The following is a 24,679-nucleotide window of genomic DNA, read 5'->3' as shown; positions in this document are numbered from 1 at the left end:
CTATACATTAGATTTTCACTTCAATCACCTTTTTGTTATAGCTCTTGAGTAAACAAGCCAATACAATCAAACCGCACTAGCATAAATCAAGGCAAGGGTCACCTATGTTATAAAGGTTGATTTTTTTTTCTATTTTTACAAATACATTTCATGAAAGACAAGTCGGGGCCTTTTAATTAGGACAGGTTGTCACAAAAGGAAATAAAATCTATTAATTAATTTGAAACTTATTAATAACAATATTTGTTGGCCAAAACAATATTTTGATATTTTTGTACATTAGCGTTTTCATTTTTGTTGTTTCACAAATCGTTTAGTCACTTCAGAGCTTCAAAATTGTTTTACTCTAAAGTTTTAATGAAAACCTATCGTTGGTTGTTTAATGCAGGCGCACATTTAAAGAGGGGCGTAGATTCTTTTTTTGGTGGTTGTGATGTGGGGACACATTCCCCCCCAATGTTTATTTAAAAAACAACCTACTGGTTTAGTGGTAAGTTGTAATGTTAAATGTGTGTGTTCATGTATTTCATGTCTTTTGTTTTGAAAAGTCTATTTCCTGTTTCTTGTCTTGTGGTTCATTTGTCATGTGATTTCATGTTTCCCTCCATGTTCATGTGTCTTGTTTTCATTGGTTTATTGTTTCATTATGTTGTTATCAGTTCTAGTTTGTCATTGGTTTTAGTTTATTAGTCTTGTTATCTTGTTTATATTTCTGTCTGTTCATTGGTTAATTTGTTATCTTGTTTATAGTTCTGTCTGTTTATTGGTTAATTTGTTATATTGTTTATAGTTCTGTCTGTTTATTGGTTAATTTGTTATCTTGTTTATATTTCTGTCTGTTCATTGGTTAACTTGTTATTGTTTTACCCAATGTCTGTGTATTTAAGCCCTCACGTTTGCCAATGTCTCTTGTCAATTATTGTATGTGAATGTGTATAGGTAACTTTGTTTTGCCAAGCTCATGTTTTGTTTAATCGTCAAGTGTAGTTAATGTTTTGTTTTTGGTTTCACACTCACTTGGATTTATCACGTTTTGAAATAAACTGCACTTGGGTTCATCTTCAGTCATCGTCTTCATCATTGTCCTCGCCAGCATAACGTTACACAAGATCCATTGTGACAATTTGATTCCTATAGTGTGACAACATGCCCTGCTATTGGAGCATGTTGTCACATATGGTCAATGTGTGTTCAATGAACTGTATCTTTTTTTCCTGGGCAAGACACTCAATGTTTAGAAAATGAAAAATACTTCAAACTATTTGACAATGCTGAAACTCACTTTGAAAAATAAACCCTGGTCTCCCCTATTTGCCAAAGGGATATTATTTTTCACCATTTAAATCATCTTTTTGCCTTTTACAAGTTCATACTAAATGATCCTGCAGTGTGAAAATGGATTTTTAAAAGAAAAAATATTCAATCTCTAAAAATCAGGCATTTACTATGAGGCAAATCCACATGTATATAGAATGGGGGTGGGGGTTAAAATAGTTTTAGATAAATTATAGCATGTCACACAATAATTTCCAGTTTCTAACAAAGCACCATTGCAACCCAAAATTGTTCTTATATGTAGAAGTGTTTGGAAACCTGTGAATTGGATCATCACAGAATAACATTGGAGAATTTGCATTGTTTTACACTTATCATCGACAAGGATTCTGGACTTAATTGCACATTTGAATTTAGGCAGGGACAATCCAAGAACTGCAAGAGTTCAAAATATAAAATGCACTCATGTTGCTCCTGGGGGTATATCTACTTATTTTAAATACAGATTTATGGCCATTTATACTGCCCTACAAATTCAAAACGCTATAACGATGTCTACACACAATCTGAAAATATGGCTTTAAAGTACTGCAGTTTGCCTTGGCTTTGGTGAGGATTTTGTAGTTCCTGCAATGTTCATCAACTGTTTCTTCAAAGCCTAGAGACCCATTTCAGCCATAACTCAATTTCAATATAATGTTTATATAAATGGCAGTACAAGAGAACCACCTGAAAAAGGTCTGGTCAGAAAATCAGTCATGACATGGCACCATTTTAGAGCAAGGCAATCTCTACTGCACAAACTGCACACCTCAGTTAAGAACCATACAATTAGATGAAGACACTGCAAGTCAGAAGAGGGGTGGGGGGGTTTGGGGGGGGAATGACACAAAGTCCTAAGAATTGTGTTTACCATTTTGACAATACATGAAGTATTTATTTTCATCCTCTTACTAAATATCAAGCAGATTGTTTAAATGTCAGCTACTTAGATTGGGCTGGGCTAGAGTGGTGCAAAAGGGCCGTGGGTATGAAACATTATCGTTTCAGGCTAACAGAATGACTGTGCTAATTAAAAGAGGTACTCTCTTATAAATACCAGATTAAACTCAATGGCTACATCTAGGGGACTAAGGCACAGGCATATCTTTTAAGCCTGCAGACTTTCCATTTGTAACTGCCCACAGCAAGGGAGCAGGCACTCTGTATGATTTAATTGTGAAAAGGGAGACAGATGTCAGAACCAACAGCAGTAAACTCACCTTTAGAAAATAAACGGGAGGCTTGCTTGTCATGACACATGTTTAGTATGACAGATCGTACACACTGTCATCATTCATAAAGTTAACTAATTCAATACACTGAAACACATGGCAGACCTTAACATATCAGTATGTTCAGGACCGCCGCTCCAAATAAGCACACTATGCAGACTGCGTAGGGCACCAACTCCCTAGGGGGGCACCATCTTACCCTAGGAGGGCACCAGAAAGTCCACCGGCTGCCCTTACTCTGCCCTTACAGCTCTTGCTTCTACATGTTATACGTTATTCAAGGTTTGCTTCGCTTCGTGCTCATATCACATGATTTTGACAAAACAAATACTGTATCCTTAACATGTTAGAAGCATATCCAGGACACATGAATCAATCCCCTGAGCAGGATTCTCACTTCACATTTACATTTATTAATTTACGAATAAATGAATCTCTTTCTCTCAGACTACCAGCGTCTTCACTAGATTCTTGTGTCCACTCTCTCTGACCTGGGCATCACAAAAACTATGCTTGGATGGTTTGAGTCATACCTCACATGCAGATGTTTCAAGGTCACCTGGAGAGGTGTCCAAATCACACCAGCTGACCACTGGTGTTCCTCAGTGCTTGGACCTCTCCCCTTCTCAGTCTACACTACATCACTTGGACCAATAATTAAGGCACATGGCTTTTCCTACCACTGCTACACAGATGATACACAGCTCTACCTGACGTTCTAACCTGACGACCCCACCATCTCCGTTTGTATATCTGCCTGCCTCTCAGAGATCTGAAGAAACACAACCCAACCTGGCAAGACTGAACTCCTTGTAATCCCAGCTAACCCATCTATTGAACACAACCTCAATATTCATCTTGGTTCAACTACACTAACACCAACCAGCACAGCCCCGAACCTGGGAGTGGTGGTAGATGACCAGCTAAACTTAACTGCCCACATCTCATCAACCTTCCGGTCTTGCAGGTTAGCACTGAATATGCTGCACAGCTCCTGGTCCAAGCTCTGGTAATTTCAGGATGGGACAACTGTAATGCTCTGTTGGCCGGCCTCCTAGCTAGCACGATTAAGCCATACAGATGGTCCTGAACGCAGCAGTGCGTCTGGTCTTCAATCAGCCAAAGAGCGCTCATGCCACCCCACTCTTGATTTCACTGGTTACCTGTAGCTGCCCACATCAAATTCAAGGCTTTAACTCTGGACATCAGGACAGCCTGTGGAATTCACTCCAATTCACTCCTCCAGGTCAATGTCCCAACTTGCTCTCTGCGGTCAATTAACGAGTGGTGCCTGGTAATTCCGTCGCATAGAAGCACAAAGTCTATTTCACAATCATCACTTTCTCTGTTCCTATGTGGTGGAATGACCTTCCAACCTCCACATGGTCTGCTGAAACCATCTCAATATTCAAGAACCAGCTGAAAACACATCTGTTAACCAATACACACTAAATGCACATACTTAATATTTATATTTATATATCTTGTCTGTATCTTTCTTCTATGCTAGCTTCTATTACTACTCCAGTCACTTTGAGAACTTGGCAGTGCAGTAATGCAGATATTGTTCTCATTTGTAAGTCGCTTTGGATAAAAGCATCTGCTAAATGACTTAATGTAAATGTAAATTTAGGAGATGCTTTTATACAAAGTCAGTTTGTAATCTTGAGACATACTGTGATATATTGACTATAGAAGTTAAAGTGTAATTTCAAGACTTCTAGCCCCAGTGTGTTACCCAAATGGTGCAAGGTTCTGCATGTGGGTTTTTTATATATAACATTATATGTTATTTGGATAAATAATAGGTTTATCAAATTTTTCCACTGTTATTGAAAACACACCCACATGCACTTCCATGTTCCTGCAGGACCAGCAGCAGGGTAATACAACCCATGGAGTGACTGATGTCCATGTTTCACTCTCAAAAAGGGAGGAAAACAGTGAGGACTTACATGGTGAGTCACTCCTAATCCCTGTAACAGAAGAAACTGAGGCAGAGACTGTGCAGCTTTCTTGATGTGAAGGTTGTTCACAGACAGGCTGCTATTCTTAGGCTGTCTTCATTTGTCTGAGATTGTGCAAAGTTGTTGATGTTTTTTTCTTCTTCTTCTTTTTTGCCCTTAAAAACTTAGAAACCAAAGTCAAGAAATTGCAACCTTTCCTTTTCTTGATTTGTGCTGTTTTCTGTTGGTGGGATGTTTCACTGCTGCATGTCTGCAGTCTGGCCTGCTGTCTCTTTGTCTCTTTAGAGATTATTCAGTCTCTCTAATGGAAAGCAGGTATTCATGTGAAACTGATCCTCAGTCTTATAAGTATGTTAACTAAAACTGTCTAAATACACCAATGGCCTAAGATGGATGGTCTCCTTACAGCCTGGTCACGCTGGTTAAGCAGGTCGGTTCCTTTGATTCACCAGCAGATGACGATATAGCTAGTGTTATTTTTAAAACTCTAAATATTTTTTTCTTCTTGTTCGTTTACGTTTTTGGATTTGGATTTTTCTATTTGAAAAATATTTTTGGATTGCCTCTTAAGGAGTGTATTTTTAATTATCTGTTGGATTGTCTCTTAAGAGTCTTTTGTATGTTTTGTCATGGTGTGCTATTACATAAGTGGACTGCTGCTGATGTTATTTTTTTTATACAAACTGAAAACTCTTTTGAGCTCTAAGTTTCCTAATTGGATCCTTTTCTTCTGCATTAAGGCTCCTCCAGTGACTGAGTGGTAAAAATCCAAGTTTACACACAGATGATCTAGGTTTGATCCTCAGATTTTACATTTATGCATTTGGCAGACACTTTTATCCAAAGTGACTTACAGAGCCCTTATTACAAGGACAATCCCCCCAGAGCAACCTGGAGTTAAGTGCCTTGCTCAAGGACACAATGGTGGTGGCTGTGGGGATCGAACAAGCAACCTTCTGATTAACAGTTTACCAGTTATGTGGTTTAGACCACTACACCACCACCACTCCACTCAGATGGATTATAACAGGTTTTTAGAGGGGTTTTAGTGGACTTTCCAGCTGGTCTGGTGTGAAGGTCAACAGACCGAACAGCTAAATACCAGCTTGACATCAGCTTGGCTAGGTTGGGAGACCAAGCAATACCAGCTAAGACCAAGAAAGAACTTTAAAAAAAAATCTCTGCAAGGAGGTGCAACCTAATTAAGTATATATTAAGTGTTAGTTACAAACTAGTCTCAGCCTCAAGTTGCAAGATCAGTTGCACACTCCCTAGTGTGAACTTTATGTACATTTTAGGTAAGACTTTACTAATGATACATGAAGAAAATACTAAATGAACATACTTAACATACACATGCACTTCTCTTCTCAAAAGCCCCAAATTTAGACCTACAGTAGCTGATAAGTATCTATGAAGTCAGACTGGCAGCTGTCTTCCTATTGATAGACACATTGACACTAGAAGGTTGGGGTCCACATGTTCGTGCATCACCTACACTTAGGGCTGAAATGATTAGTCGACGTTATCGACAACGTCGACAATAAAAAATAGTTTACAAACATTTTCATTGTCAAATAGTAGAATGTTCCGTTCTAAGGAGAAGAGATTGAAACTGCATCCGGCTGATGCACACTCTGTCGTGGGAACGCTCGTCCCTCAAGCACGCACTTGCTAAAGCTAGATTATAACGCGATGGCTTGTGACTTATCGAATCATAATATATGTTTTGCTGTGCATTTCTTATCGTGAAGAAAATTGGCAATAAGCAGCTTTACGAGAGTTTATTTATGGGGGTTTAAAGATGGATAGTCTTCGCCCCATTATACACCGCAACAAAATACGCTGGCTTGTTTTCCAATAAAAATATCTAAAACTCATTTAAAACAATGTACATTTTCTTTAGCAGCTATACTGCACAAGAAAAAAGTGTTTTCTGAGAATGTTGAATATAATATAAAAAATACTAAGATATTTATACTTGCTTTTAGAGAGTAGATCTTGAATATAAGTATATTTTTTCTTTACTGCACTCGCAGAAGTATAACCAAGTGAAACAAATACACTTATATACAAAATACACTTAAATTTAAGATAAATCCAAGTCTAAATATTAGCAAGTCTAAATATCTGATATGTTGCTTCTCAAGTAAATGCATCTTGTTTTAAGGATTTTAGACCATTTTAAATGGAAAACAAGACAAAAACACATAATAACAATCATTTTTTACAGTGAATTTCTTTCCTGAATTAAACGAAAAAAAATTTAAACTATTTTTCCCCCTTTAATTCAATGAATGTCAGGGGCACAAGCTGAATAATCGGTTGTAATGCGGGTAAAGGGAAAAGAGGAGGCGAGAACAGGCTTGGCAATATAAATAATAGTTTCATGAAAAACTGAATTAAAACCACACAAAAATAAACACACAGAGCAGCTGCCTGTCATTCTCTCTCTCTCTCGAACCGTCGTCACCGGCCGCCCCATCCCTCGCGCACCCCCATCAGGCTGATTGGGGACCGGGCGTGCGTTGTTCCAGCCCGACCCCTGGGGACCTTAACTATAGTGACCCTAAAAGAATGTAGGAAAGACATTGCATTAGATGACTAAATAGCAAACCTGGTGGCATGTATTTTTAACAAACGTACCACCATGCACTTTAGGCCATTTATTTTTAGGATGATTAAAGTTAACACATTTTAGTGTTTATTTTGTCATAATGAATGACATTAAAGCTGACTACACATTATCCCTTACTAGTAAACATGGCCATGATAAGTTATAAGTTAGTTCTTACTGAGAACTTTAAGTGTTGGCTATTCAGATACATTTAGGGGCCCATAAGACTAATATTATGAATAATGATGACTAATGATAAGCTTAATGATGTAGTGTGGCTCACAGGCACATAAAGCATCTCTGCAAACAGATGAATATGCACCCGTTATCACTTACTGAGACATTTACAGCTTCTAATCTCTCCCTCCATGCCCTCTGTCTGCACAGTACGTTACAGCCAGTCAGGTGCTCAGTTTTCTGAGGCCAAAAATAAGATTGCACAAATGGCTCAGGGACACTGATAAGCAGCACGGGCCCTGTGCAGAGTGCGTCTGCGATCTGCTTACATCCCCTGGGTGAAGATGCTCTCCAAAATCGATTGCACTGAACAGGCATCACATTTTCATTATTCCAGAGCAGGCAGATCCTACACCATAGCCTCTAATCTAATTGGAGACAGTACCAATTGCCAGCAGCACAGGACCTGGCGGAGAGACACACGTTACTGCTGAAATCAATGGTGCTATGTTATACTGTATGTATATATATATATGCTTCTCTACCTACAAGCTCACCATGACTATGCCAACCTACCTGGCTATCATCCCACAACACTATACTCAGTATCAGCACCCACTGTGCATTTCCCTTACAAAGTGTGGTGGTACCATGGTACTTTGATGGAATCAGATGCTAATACCATGGTACTTTGATGTACTGAAAGATTGCCATATAGATATATTTACATGATACTCCAAGATATTGCAAATAATACAATGGAATTACCATGTTAAATGTCCAAAAACATGGCACTGTCATGGTACATGCACAAAAAACTTGGCATTACCATGATGGCATGTTTAAAAATAGACCATGGTATTTTCTGGACGCATCTAAGTACAACTTTCCTCAGAGAACTTAGCACAGACTGATGGTGTTTGTTTTTTAAAATGGCAATGATTTCAGTGCTAACTGGGGGTAAATCTATTCTAAGCATTAAGTGCAGTAATTAAAAATATCTGAGTGATGTAGTCACTGTTATTCATGCTCTTAGGTACAATAACAGTTGATTGCACCATGAGTAGTTGTCATCCAAACCCCAGCCCAGCAATGAAATCTCTCAGTTACAGATTGATTGGCACTCACACAGTGGGATTGATAGCCGGTGTTAATTACAAAGAAATGAATAATTCAGCCATTAAATGGCTGGATGAAAACGACAAGCCCACAGTCAATAAGACAGCTTCATCTGAGAAGATAACACCTTCCCAAAAGGGAGGTAAGGGGGAGATCAAGACCACTAACAGTGAAACTTGACACAAGACTGGGCTGTTTTCCAGCATACTGATTCAGCCCCTCCCAACAGTCCCCAAACCAGAGTTAACCTCTGGACAGCTATACAGTTGATAGTTGGATTCTTTATGAGAGAAAAGTCTCGCAAATTTCATTAGTTAATCTCAAGTTATCATCGCTTGGGTAGAATGCTATTACTGCAAGGGAAAAAAGTATTGAATACTAAATTGCTTCAATTTAAAAAATGAAAACCTTTAACTATGGAACTGTTACATAATTGATCTATTCATTGGAGCATTGTCGCCATCTAGTGGAGAATCGATTCAAACTTCAGGCTTGACTTCCCTGGTGAATAAAAGGGAATTGCATTGCTCTTGCCATCCTGTCTCTGCAGTAGAGGGTAAATTAATCAAAATAAGTAATCCACTACAAATTATTAATTACTTCTCTAACATGTAATAAGATTACTTTAATGATTACTGCATCTAAAATGTAATCACATTACTAATCATTTTACTTTTAAGTAACTTTTTTAATCACTTTTTCTAGAAAAGTTTTTGGTTTTCCGCTCAGATTGAAAATATCTAAGATTCCTCATTAATTATCACACACCCTTCAGCTGTCACAGAAACGCTAAGAGATATACATATGAATTCATATTTTAAATGTATTATACATATTACTTTAGTGCAAGTAATGTACTTAAAAGTAATTACTTTAATTGAAAGTCAGTAACTGTGATTCAATTACAAGAATTTAAAATGTAATACATTACATTACTTTTTTTACTAAAAAAGTCATTTGATTAAAGTAACAAATTACTTTATAATCGGATACACCTAACACTGGTTTTATAACATTATCATCTGAAAAAACAAAGATTAGTTGATTCTTGGATTTAAAGTGCAAATGTAAAGAACTGTTATAAGGTCTGTCTAGTGATTTAATTTTATTGCCAGAGCTACTGTGTGCGGGACAGTCTTATAAGGAAATGAGACTAACGAAAAGCTAAATGAGGAGAAATTGCGAAGAGAAAATTATTAACTTTATTTTGTTCTTCTTTTCTCTCTAGTCTGTAAGGTAAGAAATTAACCAAGGCTTAGGGCAAAAATGTGAAAGGATTGACAACATTTCAGAAGAATTTTTATGTATTTAAATGTTGGGGCAGAAATAGCATCTGCAATTAATTATTTTGTTTTTGTTATTTGTTACTAACATTTGATATATACCATAATAGGCTATTCTATTCTATACCAAGATGGTAGACAGTAGAAAACTGTATAATCTAACATATAGAGACAGGACATGTATTCTAGCAGTGCTTTTATTGTGTCATGATCTTGTGCACTATTTGCTGCTACATTTGCATTTGATGTTGAGACTGCAGTTTTATATGGGTAGAAAAAAAAATCTCTCATAAAGGTTCATACGTACACATGTTCCACAGTTTGACAGTGAAGTAGGCAGGAACAGTACTTTGGAGCATTGGCTCAGATTATTTCTCTGCTAACTGTGGAATAGTAATTTGGTTCGACATATGGCTTCATTCATTCTTATTTTCTTACCGTGTATTTTGCTACAGACTTTCGCAGGTAAGACCTTCAAAACAACCATTTAAACTCATAAATCAGACTTCTAAGCACTGGCAAAGAATATTATGGCATGTTTGGAATTCACCCTCTAAATCTCAGAGGGTTAATTATAGTCAAACATATTAGTTTATAACTCTGTAACCAAAGCCCCAGGTTCAATGTTCCTTGATGGGGAGAAAGCAGACAGTATTTTGTGGAGACGCAGGCGGGCAAACACAGGATGGTTTGAGGAGTTGCTGAAGGGGAATGTGCAGAGGGAGTGTATAGAAGAGAAGTGTGTCTTTGAGGAGGCCAGAGAAGCCTTTGAAAATGATGAAAAGACAGTGAGTAGATGTAGTGATGTTGTGGTTCGCTATTTATTCTACAGTTATGAAATGCCATAAATGAGTGTTTGGTCCGTGTTTTTTAGATGGAGTTTTGGGCGAGTTATATTGGTAAGTCTTTGTTTAATCATTTACTCTCATATTTACTTAAACTCATTTGTGGTGATTCAGTTGATTATGTCAGTGCCTGCTATACCCAAGGTCCTTGGGCCAAGGACAAACAGGAGAAGATCTCAGACTTTAGGGAATTGTCTGACAATTACTGTAAACAAAATAATATTTCATCTGGATTTCAAACTTAAAATTTGTATACATTTGCAAATAATAATTAAAAACATTAACTGCATATTTAAATTAAATTACAACTATTCTGTTGACAAGTGATTCTGTCTGTTAGATGGGGACCAATGTAAATCGGCACCTTGTCAGAACCGAGGCACATGTGCTGACCAGATGGGCACATACACCTGTAACTGCCTGCCAGGATTTGTTGGCAAAAACTGTGAAATAGGTTAGACGAGATCTCTCTTTCTTTAAGCACACAGTTAGAGTCCACCTTGTTTCACACAGATAGTAAACTCTCAAAGATAAACAACAAGATAATTTGTGCTGTTTGCCAGTGACTGCCAGACAGTGTGCTGTTGATAACGGTGGCTGTGAGCATTTCTGTGTGCTGCTCGAGAATCGTAGGACAGAGTGTCAGTGTGTATCTGGATACAAACTCATGGAAGATGGGCTTGCATGTGAACCAATAGGTGATCAAATTCCTAACGTCTTGATTGTCCCACAATGGTGTGACATTTTTTAGTTAGGCCCTATATGAGGTGTCATCTAATTGAAAAATTCACATTGCATACAGAAAATACAGTACAACTTCTATCATGTTTGTGTTTGTATGTGTTACCAGTGAAGTTCCCATGTGGCAAAGCCAGCAAAACAGCTTCGAAATCTTTTGTCAGTGGCTTCACACCCACAGTCAACTCACAGTCTTCCAAAATGACAAACACATCAACGTCCACCATTCACAAAAAAGAGAATCAGACCTCTACCCCAGCTTCTAAACCGAAAGAAGCCAAAATCTTGTCCTCTCGCACGAAAATCCATAAATGGGTATTTGATGAGTATTTGATGTCTCCTATCCCAACAATAAGTGGACCAACGAGCCGAATTGTTGGCGGCAATTCTGCCTTACCAGGAGAAATTCCTTGGCAGGTAAAGACGATGTGAATATTAGATGCTTAACTAGTCAACAAATTACTTTTATGCAACAGTAAATAGCGGAGTTGCTGGCATATAGCATCAACTATTAAAGTGGTTTATTTATGCAACCAAAAAACAAGTTATTTCTCCCATTTGATCTCTAGGTGGCGCTGGTGGCTCGCTCAACACAGAAAGTGTTCTGTGGAGGCTCCATTCTGAGTCCGTTATGGGTCATTACAGCAGCCCACTGTCTGGAGGGGAACAAGAATGGATCTTTCTTCGTCAGAGTAGGTATGACCCCACAACAGAACAGCAGAATTTTACAGCCAAGTAAATATTGATGAAATTGTTTATGATTTATTTAGAATTTCCAAGCATGGTGGGTACAGTCACTAAAATATAGGCTAATAAAATGTATTAAATAGATTATTTTACGCAATTAGTTTTGCTGGTATGTGTAATTTTTTTTATTTTTATCAATGGATCATTCTCGAGAAACAGCTTGTGTCCGAAAATTTCAGGATTGTGCCCATTTGTGCCTGAAAACGTAAATTATTATAATTTTTTCCCACATTAATTTTCCCTCCTCATGTCCAACGTACCAGGAATGTAATCACTATCGACATTGGAGGACCAAAGGAAATTTCTGAATAAAGCATAAAAAATGGCGATATGGGGATTTGTAAATTTGCTAAAAATAAATATATATATATATATATATATATATATATATATATTATTTTTTTATTTTATTTAAAAAGCTATCTTAAAGCTATTAAAAAGTTCAGTGTCCTGCAATTATATTAATAATAAGTCATGAGGAAACAAATTACCCTGGTACTGTGCTGGTAACTGCAAAGAGAATATTTAGTAAATAAGAGTTTAAGGGTAATTATCACAAAACCTGTCAAGAAAATGTCCTGGTTATATTCAAGCCCAAATCAATAAAACAAGAATATAAAAAATATATTATATTTTGCATGAAGAAAATTAAGCCTACATTAAAGATCATTAAGATGTTTTGCATTGTTTGGCTACATTATTTTCAGAGCACCTTTATCCCCCCAATTTTCATGAACGGAATACATTCAGATGTTTTTCATTCGATTTCCATTGATTTCAATGATGATACTCATTACCATAACAAAGTTTTTTTTTTTTTACTGTATTACAGTAAAAATTATGCTGTTTCACAATGATTCTTTTAGGCAGCACCAAGGGAGAGTTATATAATGTATGAATACTTTAAAAATATCTTATTCTTTCCACATTTTGGTAATTAGAATTTGGGGGGAAAATGTGTGTAACTGTTATTAAAATTTTGTATATGCAAAATGTAATTTCTTATTGGTGTCTTTGATTTTGGAGCAAAATAAGACCAGGACATGTTCTTGACAGTTTTCGAGAATCACTCTGAGTACTAAAAGTAAACTGGGTTCTTTGATCTAGACCAGTTCATATTATTAGACTAAACAACCTTGTTTCACAGGGGAGCATGACATCTACAAGACTGAAGGCACCGAACAGAATTTGGAAGTCAACCGTTCCATTTCACATCCTCGTTACAACCCTAAACTAGGCCTCTACAATCATGATGTTGCCCTATTGCGGCTACGCACACCCATCCGCTTCACTGAAATGGTGTGGCCTATATGCCTGGGGCCCATGGGCTTCTCAAACTCCCTTCTCCAGTCTGGAGCTCTGGCCACCGTCAGCGGCTGGGGCCGGCTGCAATACCAAGGACGAACTGCGATGACTCTACAAAAGGTTGAGTTGCCCTATGTGGACAGAACAGTATGTAAGGAAAGCAGTAGTGACCCAATTACACACTTTATGTTCTGTGCTGGCTACTTTAATACTCCAAAGGATTCGTGTCAGGGGGACAGTGGGGGGCCCCATGCCATCCGTTACCACAACATCTGGTTTCTAACTGGTATTATCAGCTGGGGAGAAGAATGTGCCAAGAAAGGGAAGTATGGTGTGTACACACAGGTTGGTAACTATTACCGTTGGATACAGCATTTGATGGGTGTTACTAAAGGAGCACTACTTACTACTGTGGACCAATGACATCAAGATTGTGAATCTTGAATTCATGACATTGTATTGTCACATTACACTGTGTTACAGTATGTAAACATATTCTATGATAATCAAACTTGAGAAATATTTGATAAGTTATCTGTGCACATGGGAAATGTAACATTCAAACTATTAAAGTTTTGATGGTAAATATGTTGTTTGAGCACCACCAAATTCAAATCAAATACCCTATATAGAATTATACTGCTCTTCATCCATTTAACAGATGGCCATGGCTGGCCAAAAAGATTTCACCTCAAAAATAAATTTCTCAATTGCTTACCCTAATTTCCATCCTAGTATTATAATCTTTCTTCTCTTAAACACAATATTTTCACAGAATGTCTAGCCCTTTATCATAAAATGAAATTTGAAACATACATTTTTCCCATAGAAATTTTAATTTTATTTTCATAAAATCCTTAATAAAATAGTTGTAAGTCGTGAACCAATCCCACCAGCTTCGAGGTAAATCACAGCATTATGAACCTTGTTTTAGGGCAAAAAAGTTTTTGAAAATGTAACAAAAAGACCAAGGTTCAAGGCTTTGTATTTACCGTCTTTCAAGAGGGCACAGACTACAATCCCATGAAGCATTGCGAATGATGCCATTGAATAAAAATGAATGGGAATATATAAAACTATAGATTTTTGGTTGTTGATTACAAGTATATATACATTTTACATTTATTGTAAAATATTCAGATATGTACAAATATATAAGTAGTTAAAGGTGAAGAGACCGACTCAATTATGTCACTCATAGTGCATCATGGGAGTGGGCAGTCGCTCCGAGGCATGTTTCGCAGGCTTGTTTGGATGTGGTTCTCTGATTGTTGAAGCTTTCTCTGCTGGATCATGGGTAATGTAGTTGTTTACCATGACTTGCGCTATCAAATAAGATTTTTTAAACAATGAAGTTGAAATAACACAGATGGATGGCATCAATTAAAGCATATACCACTGATGAACAACCTCAGAGCTCAATGTATATCAAATTATGAAAATCAAATTTGACTATAAGATTGGCGGCTGTGGCTCAGTTGGTAGAGCCGGTCGGCCACTAATTGCAGGGTTGGTGGTTCAAATCCTGGCCCACACGACACCACATTCCGAAGTGTCCTTGGGCAAGACACTTAACCCCAAGTTGCTCCCAATGGCAGGCTAGCACCTTACATAGCAGCTCCACCGCCATTGGTGTATGAATATATGGGTGAATGAGATGCAGTGTAAAGCGCTTTGAATACTGTCAAGGCTTAAAAAGGCGCTATATAAGTGCAGACCATTTACTATGGAATATATTAATGGGATTGTCACTTTGGGAATTAGACTGTTGCTGATGCCAAACGTTATTGGTTCTCTTGTTTTATGAGACTTATGGTGACAGGTTTAAAAACGCAAAGACAATGCAGATTGGAAGACTAGTAGACAACTGTCCTGGAAGGTACAGAATCATCCTGCATTTCTTTTCCCTATCCTTTTGTGTTTTAAGGAAGAAAGAAAATAATACTGGGTTGTAACAACATGGAGGTGAATAAATGTCGACAAGTGTTGCAGCAGTAGGCTATCAAATATGGATGATGCTCTTCACTGTGCCATAAGAATATTTTATATTATCAGATATTATTATCCTGTGGTCTAATGAAAGCATCACAAGAGAATACTATACTGAATCTTATGCTCTGACATTTAGTTATATAGTTAACTTCATGGAATAGATCTGACTTAAGCATGAGGATAACTCAGTCTCATACAGACAGCAAGAAAAATATGCAGTCAACTAGCTTTGAACTGATGCTTTCAGATGGAAAGTGGAGAAATGTGGGTGGAACTGAAAATATCCTACACTGTTCTTAAAATGCCACAGTTCTGCAAAAATCACTGGACCTATCTAACTCATAAGCACTGGAGTTTCTGGAAGATATCATACAGTTGCTGCTTATATGTTATATGTGCCTGCGACTTTAGTAGAGAATGTAGGGAGTGCTATTTTTCAATAAAAAATGTTTTTTTTCAATTGGCTGTAGAAATGAAAAAATACAATATTGTTATTTCAGTATAGTCAATAGATGTACATTCTACCATAGGGACAATATAAAAGCCAGCCAAAATAAAAAAATAAAATCTCAGTTGAATTCATTTTAGATACATTAACATGAATAAATAGACATTATGAATATGCAAAGCTGACAGTACATATGGTCCTGTTTTAGAACACCACAGGCTATATTAAGTCAGTTGTAATGTCCTTTACATTTGGATACCTTCATTTTGGTGGCTGTAACTCCACGCTGTAAGGAAAAAACTTGATAGCAAAATAAATAAATTAATACCATAAGAGATATGAAGAATCCCTGCTGCTATGCATGGCTCATTTCCACTACAAACGCTGGTATATCAAAGTCAGCCTTCCAACTGGGAGCCTGATTTTATGTAGTAAATTCATATTAGTCTGCATTCAATATTTAATTAAGCATTCGAAACAGTGGGTATATTTAATGTTTGCTGTATGATCTTCCTTAATAAGAAACCTCCATTAGCATTGCTTGGCAGCTTCTCATGCAGCACGACTGTGACAATACAAACACAAATATGCCAATGTGAACACAACATATTGCTCATCGGAAAATGGTTTCTGGTTCAATAAATATTCATTTGTATGCATGGCCCCAAGATGAACATTTACGGCCCCCACGTCTTTGAGCTGACAGAGTAGATTCTGCATCATTCTACATAATCAATTGAAGAGAGGTAAGATTTAACAGCATGCAAAACTCAACTGGTTTAAAGCCGTGGAAAGATGCAAAAGGCCACGCCGTAAGTCATTTGACCCGAATAAGGTGCTTTTAGAAGAATAACTTTTAAGGTAATAAGAAACTAGTGCACACAAATACTGCTGAGCAAAATCAGCACTACATTAAGTGAAAAGCCCAAGTATTGGGAAAAGATAAGCATTATGGCACTGCATGGTTTGGCATTGATGCTCTCAGGGAACTTCACAGAGCTGTCTCTCCAATCATAGAGGATAAATACAATGACAAAAACAGTACACAATAAATAACAGCACAGCACAAAAACAGTTAAGCAGTGAATTCAAACATTCAAAAATCCATTCCGAACAGGATGTTTATCAACGTCCATAGAGATGATTTAGAATCAGTGTCCAACAGATTCAGATAAGTGATTTTTTTCATTGAGTTTTATTGGGACATTTCCAGAAATGTACAAAATGTCTAGGCTTCACCAAGTCGGGAGGTGAAGTGTGTATGCAGAGGGCAAATCTTCCAGAACTCTCATTGAGGTGGTGGACATGACTTGTAAGATTCCTGTCCTTACATTTGAAAGGTAAAAAAAACTATTTGCGTTGCATTTGTGTAGCATCTGTCAATGAGGATCAGTTCAAGAACATTAAGGGAACATTGGTAGTGTATATTCAGAATGATATCCTGCTTTGGAGAGCAAGGTCTGTGGTCTGCTGGTCAGATCTAACTCCAAGAATCACACAAGTATGCAGTCACTGAGCCACTATGTGTTTTTTATGTAAGTCCAGTACACCACTGGTTACTTCCTTTATGGTGAGCTCAGCTTCCGTGCTTTTCGATTCCCTGGGTCTGCAGGGAACATATAGCAACATGGATTAAAACAATGAATATACAGATACAAATCAACTCAATGCATTTGCCTCATTGGCAGGCCTGGACTGGGAAGAGAAATCGACCCGGGATTTTACATGGCAACTGGCCCAAAACTTGTTGAGTGGGGGGGTCCTTTTCTGCATATCGCGGCGCCATTTTGTGGTCCGTTCTGCATAACATGCCGGCTCATTTTTCTTAACGTGGCACGTTTCGGTTCTACCGATGGCCAGTCTGCCCCTGATCGGCGCCAAAGTGCGTCAGCCCACCGGGAAAATGCCCCTAATGCCAGATTACCAGTCCAGCCCTGCTCGTTGGGTAACTGCACTTAATAGGCAGTGGATGTCCAAGGGGTCTCTCACCACCAAGCCAGGTGGAGTGAATCTTGATGCTGTCTCCCAGGATGCCCTGCAGGTTGGTGGTAGGGATTCGGCCCTCCTGTCTGCGACTCAGATTCTTTACCTGCCTGTGAGAGAATACAACTTAACTTATTCACACCAAATCAATGTATACATGTATTTTGCTGAACTAAGCCCTTTGATGAAATACTAATTTTAGGCTTCATCGACTTAAGCATCAGGAACCCTGTCAATTACCACACAAAATAATATTCCTCCTGTTGGTTTAAACAAAGGAAAAATGTACAGTATGTACGGAGATGCATATATAATGGAATCCTATGGGGCAAGTGTACCAGAGGGTTTAAAAGCAGAAATGTGAAGCTTGTATTTGGTTAAAGCACTTTCACAAATTTCTCTGTAAAAATATTATTTGGTCTGGGACTTCATTTCTATGTGGATGAACTTCTGGTGTTGTGTTATCAATGTAATTCTATGCTCCAAGTAAACAATACGCTGTGGATTCCTGGTATCCTTGTGTGGATATCATACGGAAGAGTTGAATGCATGGGATTACACAATCATGACAAAGTTAAAATATTGGACACCACTTGGACAAGAGATTCTATCACACCACTATCATGCTAACAATTGTGATGTCTAAGGGTTGTGGTTATACTTACGTGTGACAGTTGAATATATAAAGCAATGGCGTAGATTTGGTTTGATCATTGGGGGTGTCCAAATGTGGGGTTTAAAGTTTCATGGTGTAATTTGGTGTTATATTTCATGTTTCAGAAAAACATTTACCCCTTCAGAATTTTACAGTTCTTACCTGTTCATCTGAAAAGCCTGTCTGCTTTCCTCACCATTGATAAATATATCACAGTTAGTGTATTAGTGTAGACACATTTTCCTTTGTTTTTTATACACTGAAAGATGTGTCAAAAAATTCTGTGTTAATCAATATCAAGACACTGTTGATAGAGCCAAAATCCAATATATTCCTTTATACTGTTTTTATAGGCATACCCTGTGGTACAGTAGCTGTCATTTTTGGCTGAAAATCTTTATCACATACACAGGTTTTACATAGGGTTTTTGAAGCTCAACTGGAGCACACAAACTGATAAAATGTATAGCCTGAAAACACTGTAGATCGCTTTGGATAAAAGCATCTGTCAAATGTGAAAATGTAAATACACCACTCACCACTGGCCATAATGTTCCTCATGCTGCAGTTGTATGACATCACCACATTTAATGATCAAGTTATCAGAACTGTTTTTCTGCCAATCGGCAAAGGCCCTGTATCTGCCTGGAAACTTAAGCAAACATGTTATAAAAAAGCTGTGTCAACTAATAAGAGCTAGCATGCTTTGTATCTTGACCAAGTAAGTGTGAGATGTACTGCTCTCACCAGATGATTAGCATCATCTCCTTCATTGTCAGACAGGTAAGAGAGACCATTTGCTCCATTCCAGTCCTCCAGACCTTCACAGATATCTACAGAATAAGGTGCGCCCGGCCAGCCTACCACACACAAGCGCATTTCAGTGTGAACTCCTAAAATCTAATTAATATAGTATATTCAGGTGTTCAAGAGATTGATTAGCCTAATACTGACAGTGTTAAAGAGTTTAGAAGGAGAGATGGTGTATGTGGGAGGGGAAATCACATGACGTTTCATGTTTCCTAAATAATACAAAGTATGTATATGTGTGGCTTTGAGCCTTGACTAGAATAAAACCTTAAGTTTGTGTGAAAGCAGAAAACGTTTTGCAGTGTGTGCATGTATACTACCAGTCAAAAATGTGGATATACCCAACTGATTTTTTCCTTATCTTACAAACTTGTGTAGTATCTCTACATTTCCTTACAAAACAAAAAATTAAAGTTTTTTTTTAAATGGAACAGTTAGACTGGATATTGATACAAAAGAAGCCAACATGTACCCAGCATACATGGGAACTCCTTCAATACTGTTTAAAAATCATCCCCAAATACTTCATGAAGTTGGTTGAGAGAATGCCCAGAGTGTGCAGAGCTAGAATCTAGGCAAGGGATGGCTACTTTGAAGAAGCTAAAATATAAAATAGCTTTGATTTGTTAAGGTTTAGGTTAGGGTAAGGGCTAGGCTTAGTGTAGTGTGTGTGCAGCTGTTATGCGTGTATAATACTCACTACATCTGTTCTGCTGGTGCTGAGTAGAACAACTGAGAGTGTCTGGACTGCTGTGGCCTGACTCTGTCCCTTCTGAGCTCACTGATGCTCTTTGCTGCTTGCTGTGGGACAAAAGCAGGAAATTAAGTAAATAAAGGTGCATTCACACACACACACACACACACGCACACACGCACACACGCACACACACACGCACACGCACACACACACGCACACACCATCTCACATAAAAACAAGAGCCAAACCAACCATCGGCCCAGCACAAACCATGTAAGAAGCTGGCAGATATGGACAGATGGCAGTCTAATTTGAGGCATGCAGTGTGAATGACTCCCATTACAGCAAACAGACAATCTGATTAGAAAATGGACTGACATTAACAGTCTTGATTTGTACTTCTACTCAGTAGGTTATAACTACTTTACAATATCCTAATCTTAAAAAACTGTCTTCAAAGCACCATTCAGCATCCAAAATGATTGAGTTAAACCAAACTCTGATGTAGGTGAAGGGGTGGGAATCGTAAGGAAGGAGTCATATCTTAGTTTTGATTCCAATTCTTTAACAATTCCATAACCATTTTTTGTAATTTTGAGGAAGAAGGAAATGACAATGTTTGGTAATCTATTTATTGTTTCATTTACTATACCCTCAGCAGTCTGTTGGGAAATGAGGACATAGTTTCTGATTTCAACAGAACAATAATAACAAATCAGATATAAATTCTATAGATATTTATATAGATATAAAAAGCAGGAAACAATAAATTCTTGTACTTGAAAGTTGATTTTTCGCTCTTGTGCATAGTCGACAGAAAAGAAGATGCATGCTGATAGTTATAACACCAACAAAGTTTAATGTGGCCCTGATGCAAAAATTGAATATTTTATTACAACATTCCATCTGCATTGGTGGAAGACAGAATGATACATAGTGAAAACAAATATTTGTAGTATTTTGAAAAAAAAATGGAGCCAGTTCGGAAATAAGCCAGTTCTCGATTCACAACCCTTTTTTTAGTGTTCGATTTAGTATGTATTTCATGCAAAACAGATGCAGAGTTGGGGTTGCAAAGCATCTGCCTGTGCAATTGATGAGCAGGGCACTGCTGGTGAGATCAGAGTGTGGGATATGTATGGAGGGGACAATGATGAGTGTGGCTGTAGCAGCCCTGTATGTTAAGGAGCGCAGATTGGAGAGGCCCCTCTCCCGCCTGTTTTACCACTGAGCATCACTGTCGCTGGGAGGGGCGAGTGAGGCGTGGGCTTGGAGCATTTAGGCTCACACACACACACACGCCCCCCGACAGGGACACAAGATCCAGGGAGGGCAGGCAGCCCTTAAGAATGCCACGGGAAGGCTGCACGGCCCTGCGGGAGGACAGGCAACCACAAAGAGCGGCTTCATCCCCATCATCATCATAAACGTCTTCATCCACTTTTGCCTACAATGTGCTAAATTTGTATGGCTTCCATATACAGTGGCCCCAAAAAAGCCACAGTAACAAAACTGTTTATATTAAAGAAACTTTTCAAACAAAACAATTTAAAAAATACTCTCACTGAGCACTTTATTAGGAACACCTGTACACCTACTTATTCATGCAATTATCTAATCATCCAATCGTGTGGCAGCAGTGCAATGCATAAAATCTTGCAGATATGATACGGTCAGGAGCTTCAGTTAATCACATCAAACAGTGATTTCAACTGTGGCATGATTGTTGGTGCTAATCGAGCTGGTTGAGTATTTCTGTAACTGCTGATCTCCTGGGATTTTCATGCACAACAGTATCTAGAGTTTACTCAGAATGGTGCCAAAAACAAAAAACAACCAGTGATCAGTAGTTCTGAGGACAGAAAGACCTTGTTGATGAGAGAGGTCAACTGAGAATGGCCAGACTTATTTGAGCTGACAGAAAGGCTACGGTATCTTGGATAACCACTCTGTAGGATAATCACAATTGTAGTGAGCAGAAAAGCATCTCAGAATGCACAGCACGTCAAACCTTGAGGCGGATGAGCTACAACAGTAGAAGACCATATCAGGTTACACTTATGTCAGCCAAGAACAGAAAGCTGATGCTGCAGTGAGCACAGGCTCACAAAAAAATGGAAAGTTGAAGACTGGAAAAATGTAGCCAGGTCTGATGAATCTCGATATCTGCTGAGGCACACAGATGGCAGGGTTAGAATTTGGTGCCAACAGCATGAATCCATGGACCCAACCTGCTTGTCTGAACAGCTTGTGGCAGTGGTGTAATGGTGTGGGAAATGTTTTCTTTGCACACTTTGGGCCCGTTAATATTAATCAATCATCACTTCAATGCCACAGACTATTTGATTATTGTTGCTGACCATGTGTGTCCCTTCATGGCCACAATTTACCCATCTGCTAATTGCTTCTTCCAGCATGATAATGCACCATGTCACAAAACAAAAGTTATCTCAGACTGGTTTCATGAACATGACAATAATGTCAACATGGACCAGAAACTCAAAGGAATGTTTCCAACATCTTGTGGAATCCATGCCACAAATAACTGAGGCTGTTTTGAGAGCAAAGGGAGGTCCTATCCAGTATTAGTATGGTTTTCCAAATTAAGTGCTCACTGAGTGCAAGTTTGTTAGGTTTAAAATGCTATAACAATAGATACACTTCAAAATGAAGACAAAAAGTATTTGGTCACTTTTTGGTTGTCAAACTTAGTGGAACATGTCTTTAGTTAACGTAATGAACTACATATGTGGTTACTCTGCTAGACGGTCTGCTGGAAGCTTTCATACATACAATAAACTTAAAACAACCATAGGACCGTTTGGTTGAAAGTAATTGCAAATATTTAAAAAAGAGAAAAGTGAAAAAGTTAATTCTGAGAAAATGTGTTTTTTCAATGCCACTTGGTTTGATATTTTGTAATTTAATGCAATGACATTCAGACATTTTAGGCATGACTCTAATGTCCAAATATGTTTTGAGGCCACTGTATGCAAAAACAGGAGATGCTGTTTATCAAACTTACACATCATATGCACACATTGCTAAAGCATGGTTATAAATGCGGGGTCAGTGTTGAAGCTATGGGCAGGATTCTGGAGAGGAAATGTATGTGAAAAATCTAATATAGCCAAAAGCAGTTGAAAGCTGGTCTAAGCCAAAGGGTCAAGGAGGTCAAGTGTTGAATGTGAAGGTTCATTAAGGGATAAGGGGTCATGGTAAGGTTTTGTGTGTAATAAGACTTTTACCTCACAGAGAGGGTTGGAGACAACTGCATCTGCTCTGAGAATACAGCAGAATGACACAACTCCTCTAAAACCAATGAGAGAAGAAAACAGCAAATTACTCAGTGCACACAGATAGAGAAATATACTTGTCATGGAAATTGTGTTGACACCTTTAAGTAGCTTCTGCTGGTTGGTGAGGATCTTTCTGATCTCATTCAGCCAGGCAATCTTCACCTCTACTGTGGGTGCCTGTGAGAAGTATCAGAATTCCTCACAAGTCTGGTCTAAATGTTTTTCATAGCAAGGGTATATAATAGTCATCATGGTCAATGCCCTTATAGGAATAGTTCACCCAAAAATGTCAATTCTGTCATCATTTACTCTCCCTCATATTGTTCTAAACTCATATGATTTTCTTTCTTCTGTGAAACACAATAGAAGTTATTTAGCTGAATATCCATTTAATATCTCTAAAGGTTCTGATTCCTGTAGCTCAAATGGTAGAGTGTGGTACTAGCAATGCAATGGTTGGGGGTTTGATTCACAGGGAGCACACTGATAAACATACTTATTAAATGTATAGCCTGAATGCACTCCAAGATGCTTCTGACATATGCCAAATACATTCATGTATATGTTACCATAAATAAAAAGGGAATTTGGACAGGGCTGTCAAGATTTGAGAGCTATGGCAAAGTGGAAAATGTTCAGCTAATAACGATTTACATTTGTATGGACTAATTTTATGGTGCTGTTTTGTTATTGTTAGAGTTCAAAAGTCTCTTCTCCACATTCACTTAAATTGTATGAGAATGAGCAGCATGCACATTCTGCAAAATATCTCCTTTGTGTTTGATAAAAGAAAGTCATACAGGACTGAAACAACATGAGGATGAGTAAATTATGTCAGAATTTCCATTTTTGGGTGAACTGGCCCTTTAAATGTTTTTACCTGTATCACATAGACCTCCTCTCTGCCACTGTACCAGATCTCAAACTTCTTGACGTCTCCTTTGATTTTTTCCGTAATGCCTACTGCACTCATCTGCCGGTAAAATAAAATACACCAAGCATTTTATACTCACAGAAGTAAAACACAAAATAAAAAAACAAGCAATTTTGGAAACAGACATCTCATCAACCCCCATTATACCTCTGCTACATACATGCTATAATCTGTGATGTAGCACTACATTTTGCATACACATGTGAGGCTGGCAGTGCTGTATTTAGAGCAGGTGCTATATCTACCTTTAGACAGTGCTTGAAGCTGTAGGAGGGGGTCTTCTCAGCGTTCTCTCTATGATCCTCCCTGCGCTTGCAGAAGAGAAGTGCACGCTCATGCAGGAACAGGTGCCGCTGCATGGGTTTGAAGCGCGCCAGCTCCTTCACTCGGGTCGGACCCTTCTTATGACTAATCCATACATTGAAAGAGCCCTGCATTAGCACACGGCCCAGATCGCCGAGATCTCCCTGCAATGTACAGCATGTTGACTATGCATTCTCAGACAGACACTCTT

At 38.1% G+C, this 24,679-nt stretch overlaps 2 protein-coding genes across 2 annotated transcripts in view; one reads left to right on the top strand and one right to left on the bottom strand.

The window, feature by feature from the left end:
• The first annotated feature begins 9,987 nt into the window (after window positions 1-9,987).
• On the top strand, window positions 9,988-14,031 carry f9a (coagulation factor IXa). The gene is made up of 8 exons (XM_052149568.1): window positions 9,988-10,177; window positions 10,325-10,500; window positions 10,587-10,611; window positions 10,898-11,011; window positions 11,121-11,255; window positions 11,408-11,712; window positions 11,865-11,991; window positions 13,190-14,031. The coding sequence occupies exons 1-8, from the start codon at window positions 10,123-10,125 to the stop codon at window positions 13,768-13,770; spliced, it is 1,518 nt and encodes a 505-aa protein (XP_052005528.1). The 5' UTR covers window positions 9,988-10,122; the 3' UTR covers window positions 13,771-14,031.
• A 1,914-nt stretch (window positions 14,032-15,945) lies between these two features.
• The window catches only part of LOC127659662 (proto-oncogene DBL-like), a 45,595-nt gene continuing 36,861 nt past the window's right edge, over window positions 15,946-24,679 (bottom strand). The window contains exons 22-30 of the mRNA XM_052149584.1: window positions 24,411-24,632; window positions 24,112-24,204; window positions 23,330-23,408; window positions 23,181-23,244; window positions 19,936-20,036; window positions 19,173-19,285; window positions 18,965-19,077; window positions 17,777-17,880; window positions 15,946-17,393 (exon numbers count right to left, since the gene is read on the bottom strand). Of these exons, the coding sequence (XP_052005544.1) occupies window positions 17,353-17,393; window positions 17,777-17,880; window positions 18,965-19,077; window positions 19,173-19,285; window positions 19,936-20,036; window positions 23,181-23,244; window positions 23,330-23,408; window positions 24,112-24,204; window positions 24,411-24,632 (930 nt within the window). The 3' untranslated portion in view covers window positions 15,946-17,352. The remainder of the gene's footprint in view (window positions 17,394-17,776; window positions 17,881-18,964; window positions 19,078-19,172; window positions 19,286-19,935; window positions 20,037-23,180; window positions 23,245-23,329; window positions 23,409-24,111; window positions 24,205-24,410; window positions 24,633-24,679) is intronic.

The sequence above is a fragment of the Xyrauchen texanus genome, chromosome 19 (genome assembly GCF_025860055.1).
Source record: "Xyrauchen texanus isolate HMW12.3.18 chromosome 19, RBS_HiC_50CHRs, whole genome shotgun sequence".
Classification (NCBI taxonomy): domain Eukaryota; kingdom Metazoa; phylum Chordata; class Actinopteri; order Cypriniformes; family Catostomidae; genus Xyrauchen; species Xyrauchen texanus.
The sequence above is the reverse complement of the archived record's forward strand: the minus strand, read 5'-3'. Positions and strand labels throughout refer to the sequence as shown.